The sequence below is a fragment of the Choloepus didactylus genome, chromosome 8 (genome assembly GCF_015220235.1).
Source record: "Choloepus didactylus isolate mChoDid1 chromosome 8, mChoDid1.pri, whole genome shotgun sequence".
Taxonomy (NCBI): domain Eukaryota; kingdom Metazoa; phylum Chordata; class Mammalia; order Pilosa; family Megalonychidae; genus Choloepus; species Choloepus didactylus.
In genome coordinates this window covers 120,916,096-120,936,980 of record NC_051314.1, presented here as the reverse complement: position 1 = coordinate 120,936,980, position 20,885 = coordinate 120,916,096, and the positions used below count along the sequence as shown (strand labels likewise).

The 20,885-nt window shown below is 40.7% G+C and overlaps 2 protein-coding genes across 2 annotated transcripts in view; one reads left to right on the top strand and one right to left on the bottom strand.

The window, feature by feature from the left end:
• Positions 1 to 5,186: 5,186 nt before the first annotated feature.
• On the bottom strand, positions 5,187 to 20,089 carry MANSC1 (MANSC domain containing 1). Its single transcript, XM_037845921.1, has 4 exons — positions 19,935 to 20,089; positions 15,123 to 15,441; positions 12,966 to 13,106; positions 5,187 to 7,488 (listed from the first exon to the last, which is right to left on the bottom strand). Exons 2-4 carry the CDS (start codon positions 15,340 to 15,342, stop codon positions 6,560 to 6,562), a joined length of 1,290 nt encoding a protein of 429 aa, XP_037701849.1. The 5' UTR covers positions 15,343 to 15,441; positions 19,935 to 20,089; the 3' UTR covers positions 5,187 to 6,559.
• The window catches only part of BORCS5 (BLOC-1 related complex subunit 5), a 198,121-nt gene continuing 197,142 nt past the window's right edge, over positions 19,907 to 20,885 (top strand). Inside the window, exon 1 of the mRNA XM_037845924.1 lies at positions 19,907 to 20,461. The gene's annotated coding sequence lies outside the window, so the exon portion shown is untranslated. The remainder of the gene's footprint in view (positions 20,462 to 20,885) is intronic.

The following is a 20,885-nucleotide window of genomic DNA, read 5'->3' as shown; positions in this document are numbered from 1 at the left end:
CCTTTCCCCTGCTTGCAACTCAAGGCCAACCAGAGAAAGCCACATATGCTCCCCAAACCAATCACAGGATATTCCACTTCTAGTTAACGCCCCCGCCACCTTCACATGCCAACACCCTCTGATCAGGGCACACCCAAAGCCTTCTCTCTTCCACCACAAAGCTTTCCCACTCTCTGCCTGCCTTTGAGTCTCTGCCAAATGCAGGCGACGATGGCTGACTCCCTTGCTATAGCAAGATCTGAATAAATGCCCTCGGTTTGTTCTTTTTTGGTTCATTTAGTTTACTTCCATACCACTGAATGGATAATAAGGGACCAGGATACTATAAAGCCAAGTTATGAAAAGAGCATTAGTTATTAAACATTTGTAAAGTGCTTTACAATCATTTTAGTACACCTCGTAAACAATTTGTGAAGTACTGACATTCCCATTTTAGAGCTAAGAAAATTGAGAGGGAACCACGAGATCAAGTGACTTGCCCAGAGTTAGAATAAGAACATAACCCCCCTGGGTTTTGAGGTCTGTTGTTTACCACTGAGTTCTGGCTGCACTTTGGAATCATTACCATATTAAAGCATTTTACTTTGGGTTGAGTGAATATTAAGGAGTAGATCACATTTCAGCCTGGCAGGCGCTGAAGTATTGTTTTTAGTTTGTTTTCATAAGTTTTTAGTAGACAACATATGGGCTCCATTAACTTTACTATGCAGCACAATTTTGAAGATAGTTTCTTTTCTCAAAAAATTTTCACCATAATTTAGCATTTTAGAGTTCAGTACACACCATCAATCCTTAATACTTCTTTTTCTCAAAGTTGTACTGTTCGCCTCTCCACTGCAAGGGGAAGACTGGGAGGTCATCAATCTAACAAGGGGTATGTTCTGTTAGTGTAGCCGGGGACAGTTTCCAAAGCTGCATGTGGGGGGCAGGGAGGGCTAGTGTAACAGAGCTGGACAAAGTCCCTCTAATGCAGGGGCTTCCATTTTTTTTTAAAAATATGAGACGCTTTTTGCTGTTTTCTTCCCCAAGTCTTAAGATTGCTGCTGATATTGACTGAAGATGTGAAGGAAACCGAGCTTCACTGGAGTATAACACTTGCCTGGAAGGCCAGGGCTGGTGAGAAAGGATAACTGTGTAGCTCCTCACTGTCTGCAAAAATTCAGCTGTCCTTGCTCCTCCCTACCCCGGGGCCCTCATAAAGGAGGCTGTGTGTGGCAGCAGCATTTGGCCTGTGTGCCCCTGTATCTGGTCAGCCCAGCATGATCACCCTTGACCTGTCAGGAGATACTGACTGAGTTTAATAAACATAGATAATAATGATAAAAATAATATAAATAAATTAGAAAGCAATAAATACAAATAAAATAAGAAGTCAAGCTTCTGAAGACAGAGGGATACTGAAGGGGAACACAGGTCTCAGGGCCTGAGATGTTGAGGATGGTGTTGGGGAGGGAGGGGAGATGAACAAATAGGATGATGGGTGGCACAGACCTCACCTATAAAGAGCTCACTGCCCTTAACTTCCAACATTCTTGTCTTGCTACATTTAGAAGGAAGTGTTGGGGGTCTAGAAGATATTAAAACTAGCAGGTCTTTACTGATCACCTAGTCAATGAACGAGCCAGTAGGAGCTGTTACAGCAGAAAAAGCAATGATGGAGGGGCGGAGGCCAAGGTTGGGCAAGTTTGTCAGCCCCCTGAGCTGTGTTTTTTTACCCTTCACAGCACTGTAGTTAGGACCAAATGAGAAAAAAATAGGCATAAGCTCTAGCCACAGGTGGCAAACAATAAATGACTCTAATGGATAAAAAGAAATAGAGGATGAAGTGCTAATCTTCCAGGCACTTTTGATATTGCTAGAAAGACAAATTGTCCATACAAAAAGATGATTATAAATATAAAGTTGTATAGGTAATTCTGTTCGCCTTTGATAAAGACAATATCTGTATATAATCATTGAAACAGAATTTAGTCTTTAATGAGTCCTGTGTCTTCTTTTCTATTATTTAAAGGTAAATAGATGTTTCTCCTTCAGAACAGATGATAAACACACTTTTAGTAAAGACATTGTAAATTACAGAATGTATAATGAGATTGAAACTCAAAATTGGGCCCCCCACCTACTGTCCCAATGTCAGGGTGCATGTTATTGTTAGATGCATTATTTTCATAGAGATACCCCCCTGCTCATGGTACACAATGTGGTGGAAAGAACACTGAACAGGAAGGCTGGAGCCCTTGGTTTTAGTTTTGGCTCTTTTGCTAGCTGACATCATAATTTGGGGACAGATAACTTAGTTTCTGAGCCTCAGGATGGCTATAAAAGTGCTCTAAAACTTACATTAGTTAAAAATTAACCGACAATATGAGCACATAGAGCTGATAGAGCACAAACAAAAACACACCCTGTCAGTTCACCCTATCAGCTAAGTAAACTGCACTAACTCAACCCAAAGAAGAGATGTAAACAAAACCAAAACGCTTGTCCACTGACCTCTCAGCACATGGTCTTGTTAAAATAAGAGTGTACACTTCATCACTGTGCACCTGGATTGTATCCCATTCTCCTAAAAAATGTACATACATGGGGTCTTGACTGGATTTTCTTTTTCTTTTCCTAATATAGAAGCTGTTGCACATACAGCCAAATTACATTACCTCCCACGGTTGAAGGGAATTACCTTCCACTTAAAATTTGGTTATGATCACTTACAGAGTGTCTACTATGAGCCAGATGCACTATCAAGTATGGGAGAGTTAGAGAAACACTATTCTCTAAGACATCACAGTCTAGCAGTGTAATATACAAACATGATAGAAGATGCCCTGGAAGGGATTGCTAGAGATATAAACAAGAACTGTGTCAGAAATTGTGGAGGAACACTACTTCTTCTTGGGAGAGTCCGGGAAGACCATGGTGGAGGTCATGTCTGAGTTGGGTCTTGAAGCATGAGTGGAAAATTGCCAGGTGAAAAAGGGGAAGGGCATTACAAGCAGTGACCAAACCTGATAACGAGATCTCAGCTGCTGAGAAAGTGGATGAAGCTCATTGTGGAATGAGACCACTGAGGTCTTAATTTCCATTCTTTGGGTTCAAGGTATCATCAATTCAATTCAACACCATTTCAAAGCAGTCTCATAGAGTAAGTCTGATCTACCGCAAACTTCTTTTTGATTATACTGTGTATCATTCCAGTTGTAAGAATGTAAAGAGTGGTAACTTTGGAGTTTGACCCTGGGCAAGTGACTTCAGACAAGTCACTTAAACCTCTCTCTGCCTCAGTTTCCATATCTGAAAAATATGGATAAAAATTCTTCATAAGGTTGTTGCAGGTATGAAATGGGTTAGTGTATGTGCCAGTTTGGTTGTATCATGCCTCCCAAAACACCATTATCTTTGATGCAATCTTGTGGGAGCAGATGTCTTAGTGTTGATTAGATGGGAATCCTTGATTGAACATTTCCATGGAGATGTGACTGAATCAACTGTGGGTGAAATGTTTCATTGGATAATTTCCATGGAGGTGTTACCCCGCCCATTCAGGGTGGGTGTTAATTGGATCACTGGAGTCATATAAAGCAATTCACAGACAGAATGACCTCAGAGCAATTGAGAGTGACATTTTGAAGAGGAGATGCAGCTAAGAGAGGACAAAACGCCCCAAGAGCAACATTTTGGTGAACGCCATTTTGAAATGCAACCGGTGAGCAAGCAGACGCCAGCCACCTGCCTTCCGAGATAACAGAGGTCTTCCAGATGCCAGGGGCCATCTTCCAGTGAAGGTACCCTTTGTTGATGCCTTACCTTGGACACTTTATGGCCTTAAGACTGTAACTTTGTAACCAAATAAACCCCCTTTATAAAAGCCAATCCATCTCTGGTGTTTTTCAAAACAGCAGCATTAGCAAACTGGAACAGTATATGTAAACGTGTGCCTGACACATAGTAAGTACCTTATAAGTGCCTGCTGTCTTAAAAATGGAATAATTGACTAAAGTGATGCAAATATTAGAGATTGATTACCACAGAACAAGATAGGAGGATTGGTGCTGTGACTTAATTAAAGCATTGGGGACCAGATTCTTCTCTTTAGCATTCTGCCCTTCTCCATGTGTTGGTGATTTCTCCCCTCATCATGGCAGGATGGCTGTGGTAGCTCTAAAACAAAAAGTCCCTAAATGACCAGCATCTCAAGTAGGAAATAAGGGGTTGGGGGGCAAAAAGAGTCACCTTTGTGCAGTTTCTTTTACTTTGGAGGAAAATCTTTCCTAAAAGCCCCCAGAAGGTTTCCTTTCAGCCAGAACTGGGTCAGAGGCCCATCCCTAACTGCCAAGAGAGAATCTGGTACTTCCAACCCATCACAAAAGAGGTAAAAGCAGGGCTGGGTTTGGCTAAGTGGAGAACCAATGGTGCCCACCAGTTTGGGACATCAAGAGTTTCAAATTTGCCCCACGTAGGCCAGGGGTAAATGAGAAACAAGAGCTGGGCAGTATGTCATACTCCAGAGTGCATAACTCATAGGTGTATCCTTCAGAAGTCATTAGCTTTCTTTAAGAGTAGTGTTTTAACTCAGGTGAGTATCTAGTTGGTGAAACAAACGGAGACGTTTTTGAGCAGGGGGACTTTCCTCATCTACTTCGCTACTCTAGGCTGCCCCCTTCCTTTCCCACAAACCAAAGGAGGGAGTTCATAATTCAGCACACCTTTTTTTGAAAGGTGGGCTGGGATAGTCACTGTTAATCTAAAAGAAAGCAAATGCATTCATTCTCCCCACTTGACCGACCCCTGGCAGCAGTCTCACCCACCACGACAAGGGTACTTAGCAGAGAGCTGGGTGCAAAGAGCTGCTCTCAACACCCTCAGAAGTATGTTTTAAATCCAGCTGTTCCCCTACAATATGCATCCCCAGCCACTGGCAGTGTTGGGCCCCCAGCATCTGTCATCTGAACTACCGCTATAGCCTCTGATCTGGTCTCCCCATTGAGTTTCTCCATTGCAAGAAAGGCTGTAACAGAGAACTACAAGAGAACCAGGAGAAAAGCCTTTACAAACATCCACAGAAAGCCTTACTCCACCATCCAAATCCTTAACAAAGAGAGGAGAAATTTAAAATTCCAAAGCACTTGGTTACTAATCTGATTCTGGCCTACATGTGGAAATTTTTAAAAAAACATACTTTGTTAATTAATTGATTCAAGGTTTTATTGATTCAACCTACTTAAAGCTTATGTAAACCCCTTAGACATTTGTATCAAGCCAAGTTGGAAATTTTATGAAAAGCAAGCAGTATTTTCAATAGACCAGCTTTTCTCTTAACATGCTTTATGAGCTTAGAGTAAATCTGGGAAGGGAGTAAGGGGGAGGGGAACAGGAGATGGGAGGGGCAGGAGGAAAGAGAACAGTCCATTTGTGTCATTTCCCACCTTTGTCTTCACTCCTGCACTTATTAACCGGCTACTGCCCTCTAGTGCACACTGATAAACTTCTCAGCTGAATTCCCAATTTTCTCTAAAAACCTGGGAGGGACCAGTTTTCTTGTTTTGCAGATAAGCAAACTGAAATCCAGAGAGGTGAGGTGTCAACCGACCCTATGGACTTCTGGACTCTGGTTACCCTGCCTGCACCTTGTCCGGCAAACTTTAATGAAAGCATTTCTCAGAAACTTAAAAAAACCAACCATAAAAATTAGAGCATATTAATCATTTAATAATAATCTCAGTTGCTATATATTATTGCTAATGTTACTCCAGATAAAGCTAAAATTGACTGCTGGTCAAATTTAGCTAAGGAATTACAATATCATTACATTTTAAACTTGGTACAAGTTCAGAAAACGTCTACATTATTTGTTTCTGGAGGAAAAAAAATTAGTTAACTAGAACAGACCCAAAGTATATTTGGCTATTTATCAGAACTGACTTATCAATGTCTCCATGTAGGCTAATATTGTGCTAGAATTCTCCCAAAGGAACCCCTTTTCTCACTGATGGGGAAAAAGGGTTTTGTCATTTTAACTTGGAACACATATTTTCATCATGTAATCATTTTGCTGATGGGAATAAATAGAAAGTTATCCAGCTGGATGTGTCACTTACAAGAACACCACTGAGCAATAAAAGATTTACTCAAATGTTTAACTGGAAGGAAATACATCTGGAATAAGTTTTATTGGAATTTGTATAAAAAGAAATGGAATCTATTAGAATTAGTGTCATAAATAGTCGACTTTATCTGCAAACAGAAATATTAACGAATTGGACTTAGAAGTCTTAACCATTCTACCTTGCACAAAGCCAGTTGAGTTCTTCATTTTATATGGCAATTATAATTTGTTACTTTAGGGAGAACTTTGTTTACACAAATATTTTAGAGACAGATCACTCATATTAGCTACTTTGATCACTTTTCTCCCTCCTCCTCAAAAAAACACACGAACAGAAAGTGATAGGGAGCATTTTCCTGTCTTCAAGATACAACCTGCTAAGATCAGCGAGTCAGCAGAAAGCAAGCATTTGGGCTACCAGTTGCTAAATGATTCATGAGACATCTAGCTTCATCCTTACATGTCAACGTAGATCCCATTGATCAAGTAATCTAATCGTGAGTAACGTTTCTTGCGGAGGGACTCTGAGAGCATTCTCCCCAAGAGGACAAAGCCTATCACCAGAAACAGAACACCAAAGAGCAGGGTCCCGGCAAGGAGCCACTTATCAAACGGAAGGCCGCGCTGACTTTCTGTGACACTGCTCAGTGAGGAACTGCCCGGTCTGGACTTCCCATTTTCCTGGGAAGAAGTTTTATTCGCAGCGGAAGAATCCACATTTGACAAAGGAAGTGCAGGGGCTTTGGAAGCATTCCCTTTGTTCAAAGTCGGTTTAGGGTCTCCTCTAGAGGGCACTGTTTCCAGGGTGACTTTCCCATCTGCGGGGGCCCGGAAGATGGTAGTTGGAGCTGCAGCTGCATTGCTAGCTCGGGGACTGACCGCAGCTTGTGTAAGTGTTGTAGAAGCGAGGGCTGTGGGAGGCGGAGAAGAGACAGTGGCTTTAGAGTCAGGTGTAGGAGCCTCGTGCGGTTGAGAAGTCACAGAAGGTATCATTGCAGGGTCGGTGGGTTGAAGAAGTGCAGGCTGTGCAGTAGCCGAGACGGTATGCAGAGAAGCAGCAGCGGCCACTGTAGTTAGGAAGGTAGTCACATTTTTTGGTGGCAGATGAGCTGTTTTTTGTTCTGGAGAAAACTGTGAAGTCTGCGAATGGCCTTTTTCTTTATAAACAGGGAACTGTGTAGTTGCTTGATCAATCTTAGATAGTGTCTCCAAGTGATCTGAGGATACAACCTTCTGAGGAAGTGTATTTCCCAATGTGGGCTTTGAATAACCTGTCAGGTAAGTGGGAGTGGAAGAGACTGCTTGTGAAGATTGGCCTCGTGAGAGAGAATTATCTTGGGCTAACTTTCGACTTGTCTGGTTAGTGCTGGTCAAAGGTGGGAAATCTGAAAATGTAAAGAAAATAAGAGGAAGACTTATGTATTTCCATGCTAAGGAAGATTAAAAACATCAGCTTGTTCAATAAGTCCCAATACTATTGATGCTTGATATTTCATTGAGATATGGGCGAAATGGAAAAACACAAATTGCTACGTCAGGACCCCATAACACTAATTCTGTATGAGATGATGCAGTAATTTATTTTTAGAGGGATGGGACAGAAGAGAACAGAAGTGTGTGGAGGAGGATCAGGCAAATTAAGGAAGAGGTGGGAGCAGAAGAGCAGGGAAGCAAAGAGGAGCTTGGCATGGGTAGCAAGAGGGAGATGAGGACAGGTAAGGGGTCAAAGCCAGGGTGACATGGGCAGAAGAGGACAGGCAGGGAGACTGCTTGGCATGAGGCATGAGCTTCCACAGGACATTCCAACTGCAACTGAGATGGTACCTGGGAAGCAAGTAATCATTAAGGGGAGGTTTCACAGCAGGGGGGTGGGACAGATAGGCAAGAAGTGGTGTGTGGCAGATGTGGGAAAATGAGGCAACATGGTCAGGAAAAGAGGTGGAGTCCCTGGCTGGGTGGTCTTGGACAGGGAGCAGGAGTTGGGAGCTGGGTTGGTCTTGCCTCATCTGAGGGCTCTGAGGCCAAGGCAATAGCAGAAGCTGATGACACCTGCCAATCAAAAATACAAGGTTGTATGGTTTTGGCGCCACATTCAGAGAAGGGAAACAATCTGGGAGATTTGATTTGGACTCTCAGAGACTAGAATTTTAGAGCGAATATCTTAGGTTATGAGGGCAAGGGGACCAATGTCTGAAATCAGGATGTGCTAGAATTTCTGGTTCTACTGCTGACCCAATGAGCAGAATATCAGTCTGATTCCTGCTGAAGAGAAACCAGCCTCAGATCCTTCTCAGGCTCAAATGTTCGGACTTTTGCTTAATCATACACACCCTATCATAGCTCAACTTGAAAAGACTTGTGCAGGAATAGTAATTTGAATTGCTCTCTATCACTTGGTTAACTGTTTCACTTAGCTCAGAATTGCAGAAAACACAAGGAAAGAAGCAGAGGAATTTCCTAGCATTCATTGGCTCACTCTCCCCTGGCCCTTTTCCCCTTTTCATCCTCGAAGCCCCTCTGCCTAACTCTCCTCTCTCCTAACAAAGAGATCCAGCGGCAACTTCAGATCAATAACATTTTTTGCCTACATCCTCAGAGGACCTAAAAGGTCCTTGTGAACTGTCACTTACTAATCCATCTAGGAGGGAGATCAGCAAACTATGGCCTGCAGGCCACATCTGGCCTGCTGCCTCTTTTTGTGTGGCTTGCAAGCTAAGAATGGTGTCTATGTTTTTAAATGGTTGAGAAAAATCAAAAGAAGAAAAATATTTTGTGATATTTCAAAATTATATAAAATTTAAATTTCAGTGTTCATGAGTTTTTTGGCACACAGCCAAGTTCATTTGTTTATGTATCATCTCTGGCTGCTTTTGTGCTGCAAGGACAGTGGTGAGTAGGCATGACAGAGACTCTTTGGCACCCAAAGCCTAAAATACAGCCCCGAAAAGCCCAAAAGACGTACTATATGGCCTCTTACAGAAATGGTGTGCTGACCCCTGCTCTTGGATTTAGTGCTCTATTCTAAGTAGGATGTGAATCCCAGCCAGTCCTGTTTCCTTCAACAAGGCCCAAGAACAGTTTTCACCACAGAGTGATACCCCATTCTTAGATACAGCATCCTCTGGAAATAAAGAGCATCTACAATTTTAGGTAGGATCAGGTATTTTAAAAAAGAGCAGGACTCAACCTAGTTCATTAAAAAATAAATAAATAAAAGAATAAGCAAAGGCTCTGTGTTGTGTGTGAAATTAGAACTTAAATAAGGTCATTGACAAGAAGGGCCAAAACAGCTGTTTTCCTTCTTCAGAACATAAGCTCATAAATAAAGCAAAGCCAGGGCTAGTCCCATTTCTTGATAAGATCCATCTATTGGCAAAGATCCTAGAACCGTGCCAGAGGGCCTCCACACCTGCTCCATTTACTTCACCCACTGACGTCTGCCGCTGAGGCGTGGTGCTTTCTCTGGGTCACACAGAGATGAGCCACAGAGGGAGCTGGGAGACAGCCCTGGGCCCACAGTTCTCCCAAGTTTCATTTTCAAATGACTTCAATGAGTAAAACAATTAGGGGCTACAGTTCTTGAAACCAGCTGAACAGACTCCCAATTTATTCTATTTCTGAATTCTCTTTTCCCAGTTCTTGCTAGAAATGACATACCACAAAGCTGCAAAAAAAAAAAGATTAAATCATACTAAGCTGCAATGAACAGAACCCACTGTCATCTTTAAAACTTTTGCTTTGTACACAGTAGTCAATCAGTTGAAGTAGAGTTTATCCAGAAACAAACCACCAAACAACTTCTTTAATTTCATTGCAAACAAGAGGCAGATATTCATTCTTAATGGTGCCATCTCAATCCATCAACACAGAAGGATTCATAGACACTCTCTGAATTACAAACATAACTTGTAAATATCCTGTAGATATATGTCCAAGGTTGGTCCCACTTGGACCTCATAGGGTGATCAACCAGCTCTGGGATGATGATGCCCCCTGGTGGCTGCCACAGGAACCGTTTCATTCTATTTCCACTTCCTTACCTTCACTCTCTCCCTTTAAAAGGTTTATGCCCTTGCCAATTCCCTTTTCATTGGAGAGAATCTTTATCACATACTCCTTCTTTTATACATGAATTATAAGGCAATAACATTATAGAAACATGAAAAACAGAAAACAAATACAACTATAATATATATCAACATATCCCAGCAACTACTATCATTTTCGTATACCTTAAAGTTTAAAAAAAAAAAAAGTGTTTTCATTTAACCTGAAATTTAAGTGAAAATTGTTAATTCCTACTAAATATTTTAAGTGTCTGCATTGTATTCCCTCATGTGGATCCATCATAATTTACCCAACCACTTCCTGGCATTTGGAGATTTCTAACAGTTCTAGTTTTTCACTTTTTAAACTAATCATACAATAAATGGCTTTATGTTAACAGCTTTCCTCTGTTTTGATGGTGTTTCCTTTGTTTAGATTTTTCAGAAGCAGAATTACTTGATTAACTATAATCTCCTTAACATTCATTCTGCTTTATTTGTGAAATAGACTATAGACATGAGGAGTAAACAATGAAAGTGGAAGAGAAGACAGAATGAAGAATTGGCAGTGAGAAGATTGAGGTGGAATGTGATGGTTCAACATTTAAATCATGGGAGCTCCTAAAGGAGAAGAACAAACATTCAGACCTGAGTCTTGAGCCCTGACCTTTCCTGGGAAACTCAGGTGAGGATTTCCAGCTCTTGCTGATACCCCTAGGTGTCCAACAGGCTCTGCAATATTCCAGGGGATCAAAGAACAGGGAGAAGCCACACCCACACCGTAGGCTCCCAGTGTTTTTAGCCAAGATTATATACACAGGAAGTAAAGAGGCCACACAGAATCTGGGCAGCTTCCCTGGCTGCAAGTCCCTGAAGGGCAGGAGGAGGGCATGACACCATCTGTGTAAGGTAAGTCATGAGTGTTATGAGAAGCCTAATTTGTACTGTGCTATGTCTTTTTATACTTGAGCTTATGCCATTATTTAGGAAGAATTTACACAAGTAATCTGTGCTTCATGCTCCTATTTAAGGAAATGTTTGACACATCAGGCTTTCCTGATTTATGAATAAAACTCAGATACCACACTCTCCCAGGGGACAAAGCAGAGTTAGTGCCCAGGTGCCGTGGTACCATCATTCTCCAAAGTATCCCATACATAATGCAGTCAAAAGAGAACCCTTGATTCCTCTCCACTTCCCAACCCTAAGACTGCTTCTCCTTGAATCTTCCTCAACTCACTAAGCGGCGCCACCTCCATCTAGCTGCTCAGGCCAAACACCAGGATTCAGCCTCGTCACTTCTCTCTCTCTTCATCCCCTGCATCTACTACATCAGTAAGTCCTGTCAACCTGTACCCCTGCATATGTCCACATGTTCACCTTTCTCCACCTCCTCTACTGCCTCCGAGTCACAACTCCATCGTCTTCCACCTGAATCTTGTCCCCATCATCTAACTCTTTCTGCTTCTCCTCTTGCTGCCGGGTCACCATCCACACTCAACATAGCAGCCCCAGAAGAACTTTGAAAATCAACCTTTAAAACACCATCAATATGGAATGATGCTCCTTAAGACTTCCAACGGTTTCCCATAACACACCAACAATAAAAACACCCCATCCTGGCTTACAAAGCTACAAGTGATCTGGCCCTTCCTAATCTTTCTGATTTCTCCTATCACTCTGCCTGGCTCATTATGTCTCAGCCCCCACTGGGATTGGTTTTGTTCTTCAAAAACCCAGCACCACTCTGCCTCAGGGAGCTTGCAACAGGCTATTTCCTCTGCTTGAAGGGTCGTTCCATATATATTCTACATCTGGCTTTTTTTTTTGCATTCAGATCTCAGCTTTCGGGGTAACTTTCACAGATGCTTCTCCTGCTCACATGATCAAAAGGTCCACTCAGTGATTATCTAATTAGATTGTCCTATCTCAGTTCTCTGCCTTGCACTCATGACTATAATCTTTTTGATTATTTATTTGTTATGGCTATTGTTTCTCCCCTGCTAAATGTAAGTTCTAGAAGTGAAAACTTTATTTTCATGTTTTAGTGTTGTATCCTTAGGGCTTAAAATGTACTTGGCACATGGTAGATGCTAACTAATAGTTGTTATTTGTTGAATAAGTGAATAAGCAGAATAACATTCATAATCAAGGGCATAATGACAAAAACTTTCCAAAACTTAAAATAAAAGGAAATTTGAGACTTGAAAGTGTTTCATCCCGTCCAATGAAAATTAACAAGACAAAATATCACCAAGATATATTTAAGTAACTATTTAATTTTAAAAGTTGTTTATTTTTCTGTATTCTGAACTAGTATGCAAGATCCATGAACATGGAGACTATTTCCAGTGTCTGGCACATAGTATATGCAGATGTAGACCACAAAATTAGTGAATTTGATTTCAAGTATGATTATAAAATAATCATAACTTGGTAGCAAGCATACTAATTTTATATATTTCTATGGACCTTAACCCTTTCAAAACTGATAGCCTAGAGATCTTAAAACTTATTCCAGGGTTGCTGATATAATTCTAAAGAGAAGTTTAAACTATTCTTATAAAAGGTCTGTGTATCTCTTATGACGGCAAAACAAAAACAAAACACACAAAGATATGCTATCATTCAGAGGTCTTTCATTGGAAAAATTTGGTTTAATAAATTGAACATTAAATCATGAGATTTTTCTGGTGTGCCTGTATATTTATGACCCCTTCTGGTAGTTTTAGACTCTTTTGTAGAAAAATCTTTCAAATAAACCATATTTTTAAATAATTCCCATCACAAGAAAAAAAGAATAACTTTTTTATTACCTCTAATTATCCTGTAAGTCATAAGTCCCTTCGCTGGTTTTAGTGGACATGCTTCTTCACTGGGACAGAAAAACAGGTAGCAGTTGGGTTGTCTAGTTGTTTTTCGAGTATCAAAGATCATCAAGTTACATGCTTTGTCCCCTGCAATGAAAGGTTTCATAAGCATTATTTTGTAATAGTATTTTCTAAAAAGTATAGCAAGAAGGAAGAACTTCATTTATTCTGGTGTCCAAAACAAACACCTTTGTTTCTTTGCTTCCTGACCACTGATCTTTTCTTTTCCCTTTGTTTAGTCACTTAAAGCAATTTTTAAAGCCATTGGGTTTAAAAATCTGAATGAAGGTAATCTTTGGCAAGACCGATTTTTAACAGCACACTGAATTCTTTAGAAATAAGCTTTCTATTTACTAAAACATCCACCAAAGCATACAAAAAAATACTGACTTTGCTATCTTCACACCACTCACAGGTGAGCTGGACCTTAAGAAGTGGATCTAACCCTAACAATTCCACATATCTCTTATATCCTGACAGCTTCCCAGACACCTATAAAGCCATGAGTCTGGTTTTCTTGGGTGGGGTGAGTAAATTAATCATCATACACATCATGCCTCCTTCCACAAGGGATCTCAGTAGCAAATGGAATCACCACCACTTCTCTTCCAGCAATGGCCAGGGATCCACCCTGACTCCTCCATAGGAAACAAGACTCAGAACCTCTGCAGGGGTTTCATCAAGCCATCTCTCTACCACCCAGGTAACAAGAGAAGCACTCTAGCTTTTCCTTTCTCAACAGTGTGGCAATTCTGTAATACCATTCTTTTTGAAACTTAGGTAAAGGGAGGTCCCTAACTGAATGCAAAATTTTGTGCCCTTTGTGTTTCTCTAGAGTCTCTGGCCATCACAAGTTATCAAAGTGCTTTGTGAACCCTGAAGAGTTCAAACCATTACTCGATAAGTGAGGAAAAAGTTTGAGAAACATTAACTGAGGCCCGTAGGTACCTTTGCTTACAGTAAAGTGGCAATGGTACTTTTGCCTTAGAATAAAGCAGCAAAGCTCAGTTTTTACTAAATGTTCATTTGTAACTAAGGAGAAATGCAGGATTTCCTATGTTGCCAAGAAATACCCACACTTATAGCATTAAATCTTGTTTGCAGGTGACGTTTCTAATTCACAGAAATGCTATGTCAACATTTATAGAAAAACTGGAAATTTAAATTAAATTTCTATAATTTCCGTATATTACTTCAACAAAGTGTCCATTTTGAGAAGACCATTATAGAAAGAAAAAGAAGTAGAGACCTAAGAATAAACATCTGATTTGGTTGGTCAGTAGGTCAAGTAAGAATCAATAGTCCATTGTTTACTAGCTCTTCTAAGCTCCTTGACAGCAAAGCTTTGTCCATCTTATTCACTGTTTTATCTCTACCGCTTAACAAGGTATTAGGTGCTCAATTAATATAGGATTTTTCATTGAAAAATGATCACTGTTGCACTGAGCCATATGCTTCTTTTTGCAGTTCACAGATTTGGAGCCTGAAATATGCAAAGTCATGGTTCAAACCTCTGGGCTTTGGTTCCCTTTTGTAACATGCAAATGGGTCATACTAAACAAATCCCTAAGCCCCTCAGAGTCCTAGAAGCTGCACTTGCCTAGTGGCCAGTGGCTTCATGACCCACCTGTAATATAGGGAAGGAGATGAAGGGAAGTTTCGTGCTTCCACTTAAAAATCGAATGCTGATTTTCCTATGGGATGAGTTTAGAATTTTTTGGTCTCAACTCCTTTTTTCCTGCTTAAATGTTCTTTGTGATATTGCAGTGTACTTCAATACCCCATGATGGTGGCAGCTAAGCATTTAAATAGGTATTTTGTTTTCAATATTCTAAATGCCTGTTTAGATCATAACACCAGTGTTTCTCAATCTCTTTTCTACCTAGTCACCTGAGGGATGCACACCTACACTCATCAGTAACTTTGATCCAGCTCAGGGGATGGGAGAGAAGGGCACACTTGCGGATAAGCACCCCCCATGGTGTCATCACCCACCTTTCTACCTTACTGAGAATCATTGGTATAAACTATTCAGCCACATCAATTGGCTACTTATGTCACACAACACATGGAATGAATGGATGCCAAGGGATTGTTATTTACCTGATATGTTTTTTGTTGAACAGCAAGCATTAATGCAATCTTCTTGAGTTAATGTATGTATGGGTTCATTGCCTCTGATTCCCTTAGAAAGAGATGACTGGATGTCAATGACAACATCTTCTAGACTCTTAGTGGGGCACTTCTGACTGGTGGACTGCTGTAGTGTCAGGAAACAAATTATTGCAAAAGTGGCCAAACTCCGTTCTTCCCTGAAGGACATTTTAAATTTCAGTTTAGTCTTGGTCTTCGTATGTCAAGGATGACCCTCCTTTTGGTCTTAGTTTGCTTCCAAAAGATTGCACAGAGACGGAATTTCTCTCTAGAATAAAAATGAAAAATAGAAAATCATTGACGAGTTTTCATTACTTTGAACAAACCTAGGGATAAAACACTTTGTTTTCTTCAAGACAATAAAAACAGTGAAAACACAATTCATAAAAGGACAGAAATGAACAAGTACTTTTTATTCATTTCACTTTTAGATAGATTTGAGACAACCGTTCAATAAAAACTTGACAAGGAACTAATAAGCATAACGTGTAATATCTCATCAATGCTTAACAGCTGACAAGTGTCTATGAAGCAAGAGGTAAAAATAGTAGGCCTGCTTCTCAGTTTTAGAAACCTTCCTCTTCTTGCCTCTACAAACCAGATAAAAGAGGAGAGAGGACACAAAGTCTCTACTCATTGATGATGTAGTAATTATAGGTTTGGACATATTTCCGTTCTCAGTAATAACAGCTAGTATCCATAAATTGCCTGAGTGCTGAGCATTGGGCTAAGCAATTTAATCCTTACATCAGCTCTGCAAAAAAAACTATTATTTTTCTCATTTTATAGATGAGGAAATTGAGCCTGCCTTTTTTTGTTGCTGCCTCTCCTTAAGCATCAAACCAGAGACAGAAACTCAAATAATCTAATTTTAGGGATTAGTCAGTTAGCAGGGAGAATATTCTTGCTCAGATGAGGTAAAGTTTAGGGACAAGTGTTCTTTCTGACACCCCTAAAAACACAAAGTCATATAATTCCAACACTATTGGTAACTGACAAGGCAATGCCAGAAACTGTCTTCACCAAACCCCCCAACATTTCTAGAATGCAAATTGTTCACTGAATGATGGTTGTGCTCATTTGGATGTATTATATCCCCCAAAATGCCATGTTCTTTGATGCAATCTTGTGGGGGCAGACATATTAGTGTTGATTAGGTTGGAACCAATTGATTGTTTCCATGCAGATGTGACTCAATTAACTGTGGGCAAGACCTTTAACTGTATAATTTCCATGGAGGTGTTACCCCACCCATTCAGGGTGGGTCTGAATTAAATCAGCCATATAAAAGAGCTGACAAGCAGAAGGAACACAGAGTTGCAGCTGAGAGACATTTTGAAGACAGCCACTGAAAGCTGACATTTTGGAGTATGCTGTTTTGAAACACAACCTGGGAGTAAGCAGACGCCAGCCACGTGTCTTCCCAAACAGAGGTATTCCTGATGCCAATGGCCTTTCTCCAGTGAAGGTACCCTATTGTTGATGCCTTACCTTGGATACTTTATGGCCTTAAGACTGTAACTTTGTAACCAAATAAACCCCCTTTATAAAAACAAGTCCATTTCTGGTGTTTTGCAAAACAGCAGCATTAGCAAACCGGAACAGTGATCTAGAGCAGGATCACAGCTTCTCTAACCTTTTTTGGTCATGAATCCCTTTAGTACTCTGGTGAAACTTAGGATCTCTTCTGGCAGAGGTATTTTAAAACGTATAAAATGAAATATATAAAACTACAAAGGAGCCACTTATATTGAAATATAATTATCAAAATAGTTAAAAAATAAATGTGTCTATAAAACTGCTGAAAGAAATCAAAGAAGATCTAAAAAATGGAGAATGATTTCATGTTTACAGATAGGAAAACTCAGTATTGTTAAGATGTCAGTTCTTCCCGACTTGATCTATAGATTCAGCAATCCCAGTCAAAATCCCAGCAAGTTATTTGGTTGATACAAAGTTTATAGAGAAAAGCAAAAGACTCAGAATAGCCAACACAATGTTGAAAGAGAAGAATAAAGCTGGGGGATTAACACTACGTGACTTAAAGACTTACTACAGAGCTACAGTGATCAAGACAGAGTGGTATTGGCAAAAGAAAAAACAGATCAATGAAACAAAATAGCCCAGAAATAGACTCACACAAATACAGTCAACAGATTTTTGACAAAGGAGCAAAGGCAATTTAAGGCAGAAAAGATAGTCTTTTCAACAAATGGTGCTGGAAGAATTGGACATCATGAATAAAAATGAATGTAGACACAGCCCTTATCTTATAACTTTCAGAAATGTAACTCAAAATAGATCATCAGCCTCAATGTGAAATGCAAAACTATAAACCTTTTAGAAGATAACACAGGAGGTAATCTAGGTGACCTCGAGTTTAGCAATGACTTTTTAGATACAACACCAAAAGTGTGATCCACATAAGAAAAAACTGAGAAGTTGGACTTCATTAAAATTTAAAACTTCTCATCTATGAAAGAACTGTTATGAGAATTAAAAGACAAGGCACAGACTGGGAGAAAATATTTGCAAAACACATATTTCATAAAGGACTTGCATTCAAAATATACTAAGAACTCTTAAAACAATCAGAAAACAAAAAACCTAATTAAAATAAGGGCAAAAGATCTGAACACACAATTCACCAAAGAAATATTCGACAAATAAGCATATGAAAAGATGCTCAACATCATATGTGTTTAGGGAATTGCAAATTAAAACAGCAATGAAGTACTATGTACTCCTATTGGAATGGCTGAAATCCAAAAAAACCAACAACACGAAATGCTGGTGGGGATGTGGAGCAACAGGAACTCTCATTTATGGCTAGGGGGAATGCAAAATGGCACTCTGGACAATAGCTTGGCAGTTCTTTACCAAGCAAACATAGTCTTACCATGTGATCCGGCAACTGCAACCCTAGATGTTTATCCAAATGAGTTGAAAACTTATGTCCACATAAAAATCTGCACATGAATATTTATAGTAGCTTTATTCATAATTGTCAAAAATTGGCAACAACCAAAATGTCTCTCAATAGGTGAATGGATAAACAAACTGTGGTACATCCATACAGTGGAATAGTAGTTAGAAAGTATCAAGCCACTAAAAGACACAGAGAAACCTTAAGTATACATTGCTAAGGGAAAGAAGCCAGTCTGAAGAGGCCACATACTGCATGATTCCAAAAATGAAAAACTATATAGAGAGTGAAAAGAACAGTGGTTACCAGGAGTAAAGCTCAGGGATGGGGAGAGGGAAAGGGATGAATAGGTGAACACAGGGCTTTTTAGGGCAGTGAAACTGTTCTGTATGAAACTGTAATAGTGCATGCATGACATTATGCATTTGTCAAAACCCATAGAACTGTACAACACATAGAGTGAACCCTAATTTAAACTTTGGACATTATGTCCAACTTCTGTATACAATAAAATAACTAGCATTTATTGAATGGTTCTCACATGCCAGTCTCTCTGCTAAGCACTTTACATTTATCATTTAATCCTCACAAGAATCCTAATGAGATAAACCCCATGATTATCCACATTTTCAGTTAAAAAACAAAAACAAATATGTGATATAATATATGCCTCTTTAGTAACTTATTAAATGACAAGTGGCATGTCTGATAACTGACATAGTCTTTAAGTAGCATTGAGTGCAAATGATATTTGGAGATAGTGGCAACACGTAATGTGATTTGAAAGTATCTGTGATTCCTACTGGTGGCAAGCACAGGTACCATCAGTTCTCTGTGGCTTGATGCTGACATTCCTCTCGAGAGAAATGTTACATTTCAGTTGAGGTTAGAGAAAATTCAGACTTCCTGAATTCTATCCCTGGACACCTTAGGTATCCATAGACTCCCCGAACCCCAGGGCACAAGTTACTTATTATGTTCTCACATTTTGCAAGTCTCTTTTTCTAATCCTAGGGAAACAAAATAGGAAATAAAACAGATCAATAATTTACTGCGAATGGATTCTAACAGTTTTTCCTCAAACTCTTGTAAAGAAACCTGAGCTACGCAAGGGGAAGGGGACTCTTTCAGAAGTTGTGCTTTTAGTAGGAAGCATCTTTACGACGCCCAGGCTGTTAGAAACACTGAAGAGTTTATTTTATTAAAGACACTCAACAATTATTAGATGAATTAATTTTTCTAATCCATTATTATTTGATATGCATTTAGGCCTTAAACGTCCAAAGTCCAGTTAAATCCTGTTGAACAATAGGACATAGGAGGGAGGGAGAGGAAAAACCTGAGTTTTAATTACTGCTTTGTAGTCACTAAAACGTACTCATACATAACTGTGTCAAATACTGGAAATTACTTTACTCCCAGTATAACGTAATTTAATCTCTCAAGATGTTTATAAGTTGTACACACACAACCTACAGAGTAGTATACAATTAGAAGGTTCAGTAGTGAATAGGAGACAAACATGTAGGAAAAAAATGGTACATTTTCCCTTCCTTTGAGGAAATGTACGTCGGTCACTGAACTCTTCTGCTTCTCCTTCTGATGACAACGCAGAGCCAGTGCCATTTATGATAGGTGCTTCTGAGCCTACCAGATCCCTCTGGGACACCGCAGCGACGCAAGGTCTACTCAGTCCTTATTCGCCCCAGCCTGGTCATTCGATTGCTCCCGGAGGGTGCAGGAGCCTCGGCCCCATGAAGGGAGGGAAGCTGATCTCCCCGTAGGTGCCTACGCTGCCTACGGCGGGTCTGGAGCGGCGGGCGGAAATCCCTTACCTGGAGGCGAGAGGACCGATGCCGGACCCCTTGTTGTCCTCGGTGTGCGAGGACAGCTCCGTCGCGCTCGCGGCGAAGGACCAGCGAAGCCGCGCGAGGGTCTCGGCGAGGACCGCAGGGGACGCTCTGTAGCTCCCGCACACGCCCCGCGCGTTTTGTGATTAGCAAGTTCCGGCTTCCGTTGCAGCCGCCCAAAGTTTGCAGGAGGGAGGGCACATTCCTGCCGCCGAGCTCTGCAACCCGGAGCTGCTTCCCAGCAAAATTGAGCGCGGCGTGCTTAGCAAGGCGAGGAAGCCGTGCATCCCTCTCCGTGGTGGCTCCAGGCGTCCGGCGGCAGCAGAGCCCGCGAACGAGTCTCGCGTTCCCCTTCGCCCCTCCGCCCTCACCAGAACCGCGGACGGCGGGCGTGGGCGCGATACTGGTGGCTGCAGGAGGTTCTGCAGCTGCGCTTTCTCGCGGATGTCGGAGCCGGTGCATGTGCACGTGGTAAAAAAGTCAAAACAGTACAAAAATATATACAGTAAAAGGTAAGTGCCTGCCACCCCTCTGTCCTGGTGTTCCCCTCCCCATAGGCAACCACTGAGAGGATTTTCTTGACGTTCTAGCTTCCATTGCATTCTATTTGGGGCACATTTATGGCATTTGTGATTCCCATTTTGAACACTGGAGGCATGAAGGGCCCTCAGGATTGGCAAGTCTTGAGTGAAATATTCTGTGCAAGTCAAGCTTCAAGGAAGGCATTTGGGATTCTGCAGGATTTATTGCTTTTCGGTCTGGATAATGATGAAAACAGTAGTGTCAGTTCTAGCTATTGATATTGCATTCCCAGCACTTAGCATAGTACCTGATACTTGATAGGTGCTGAGTAAATATTTAACCAATATACTGGTTGATTGAATGAATGAAAAAGAGCTACACAGTGCACCTAGGGAGAAGTGGCTTTCTAAATCA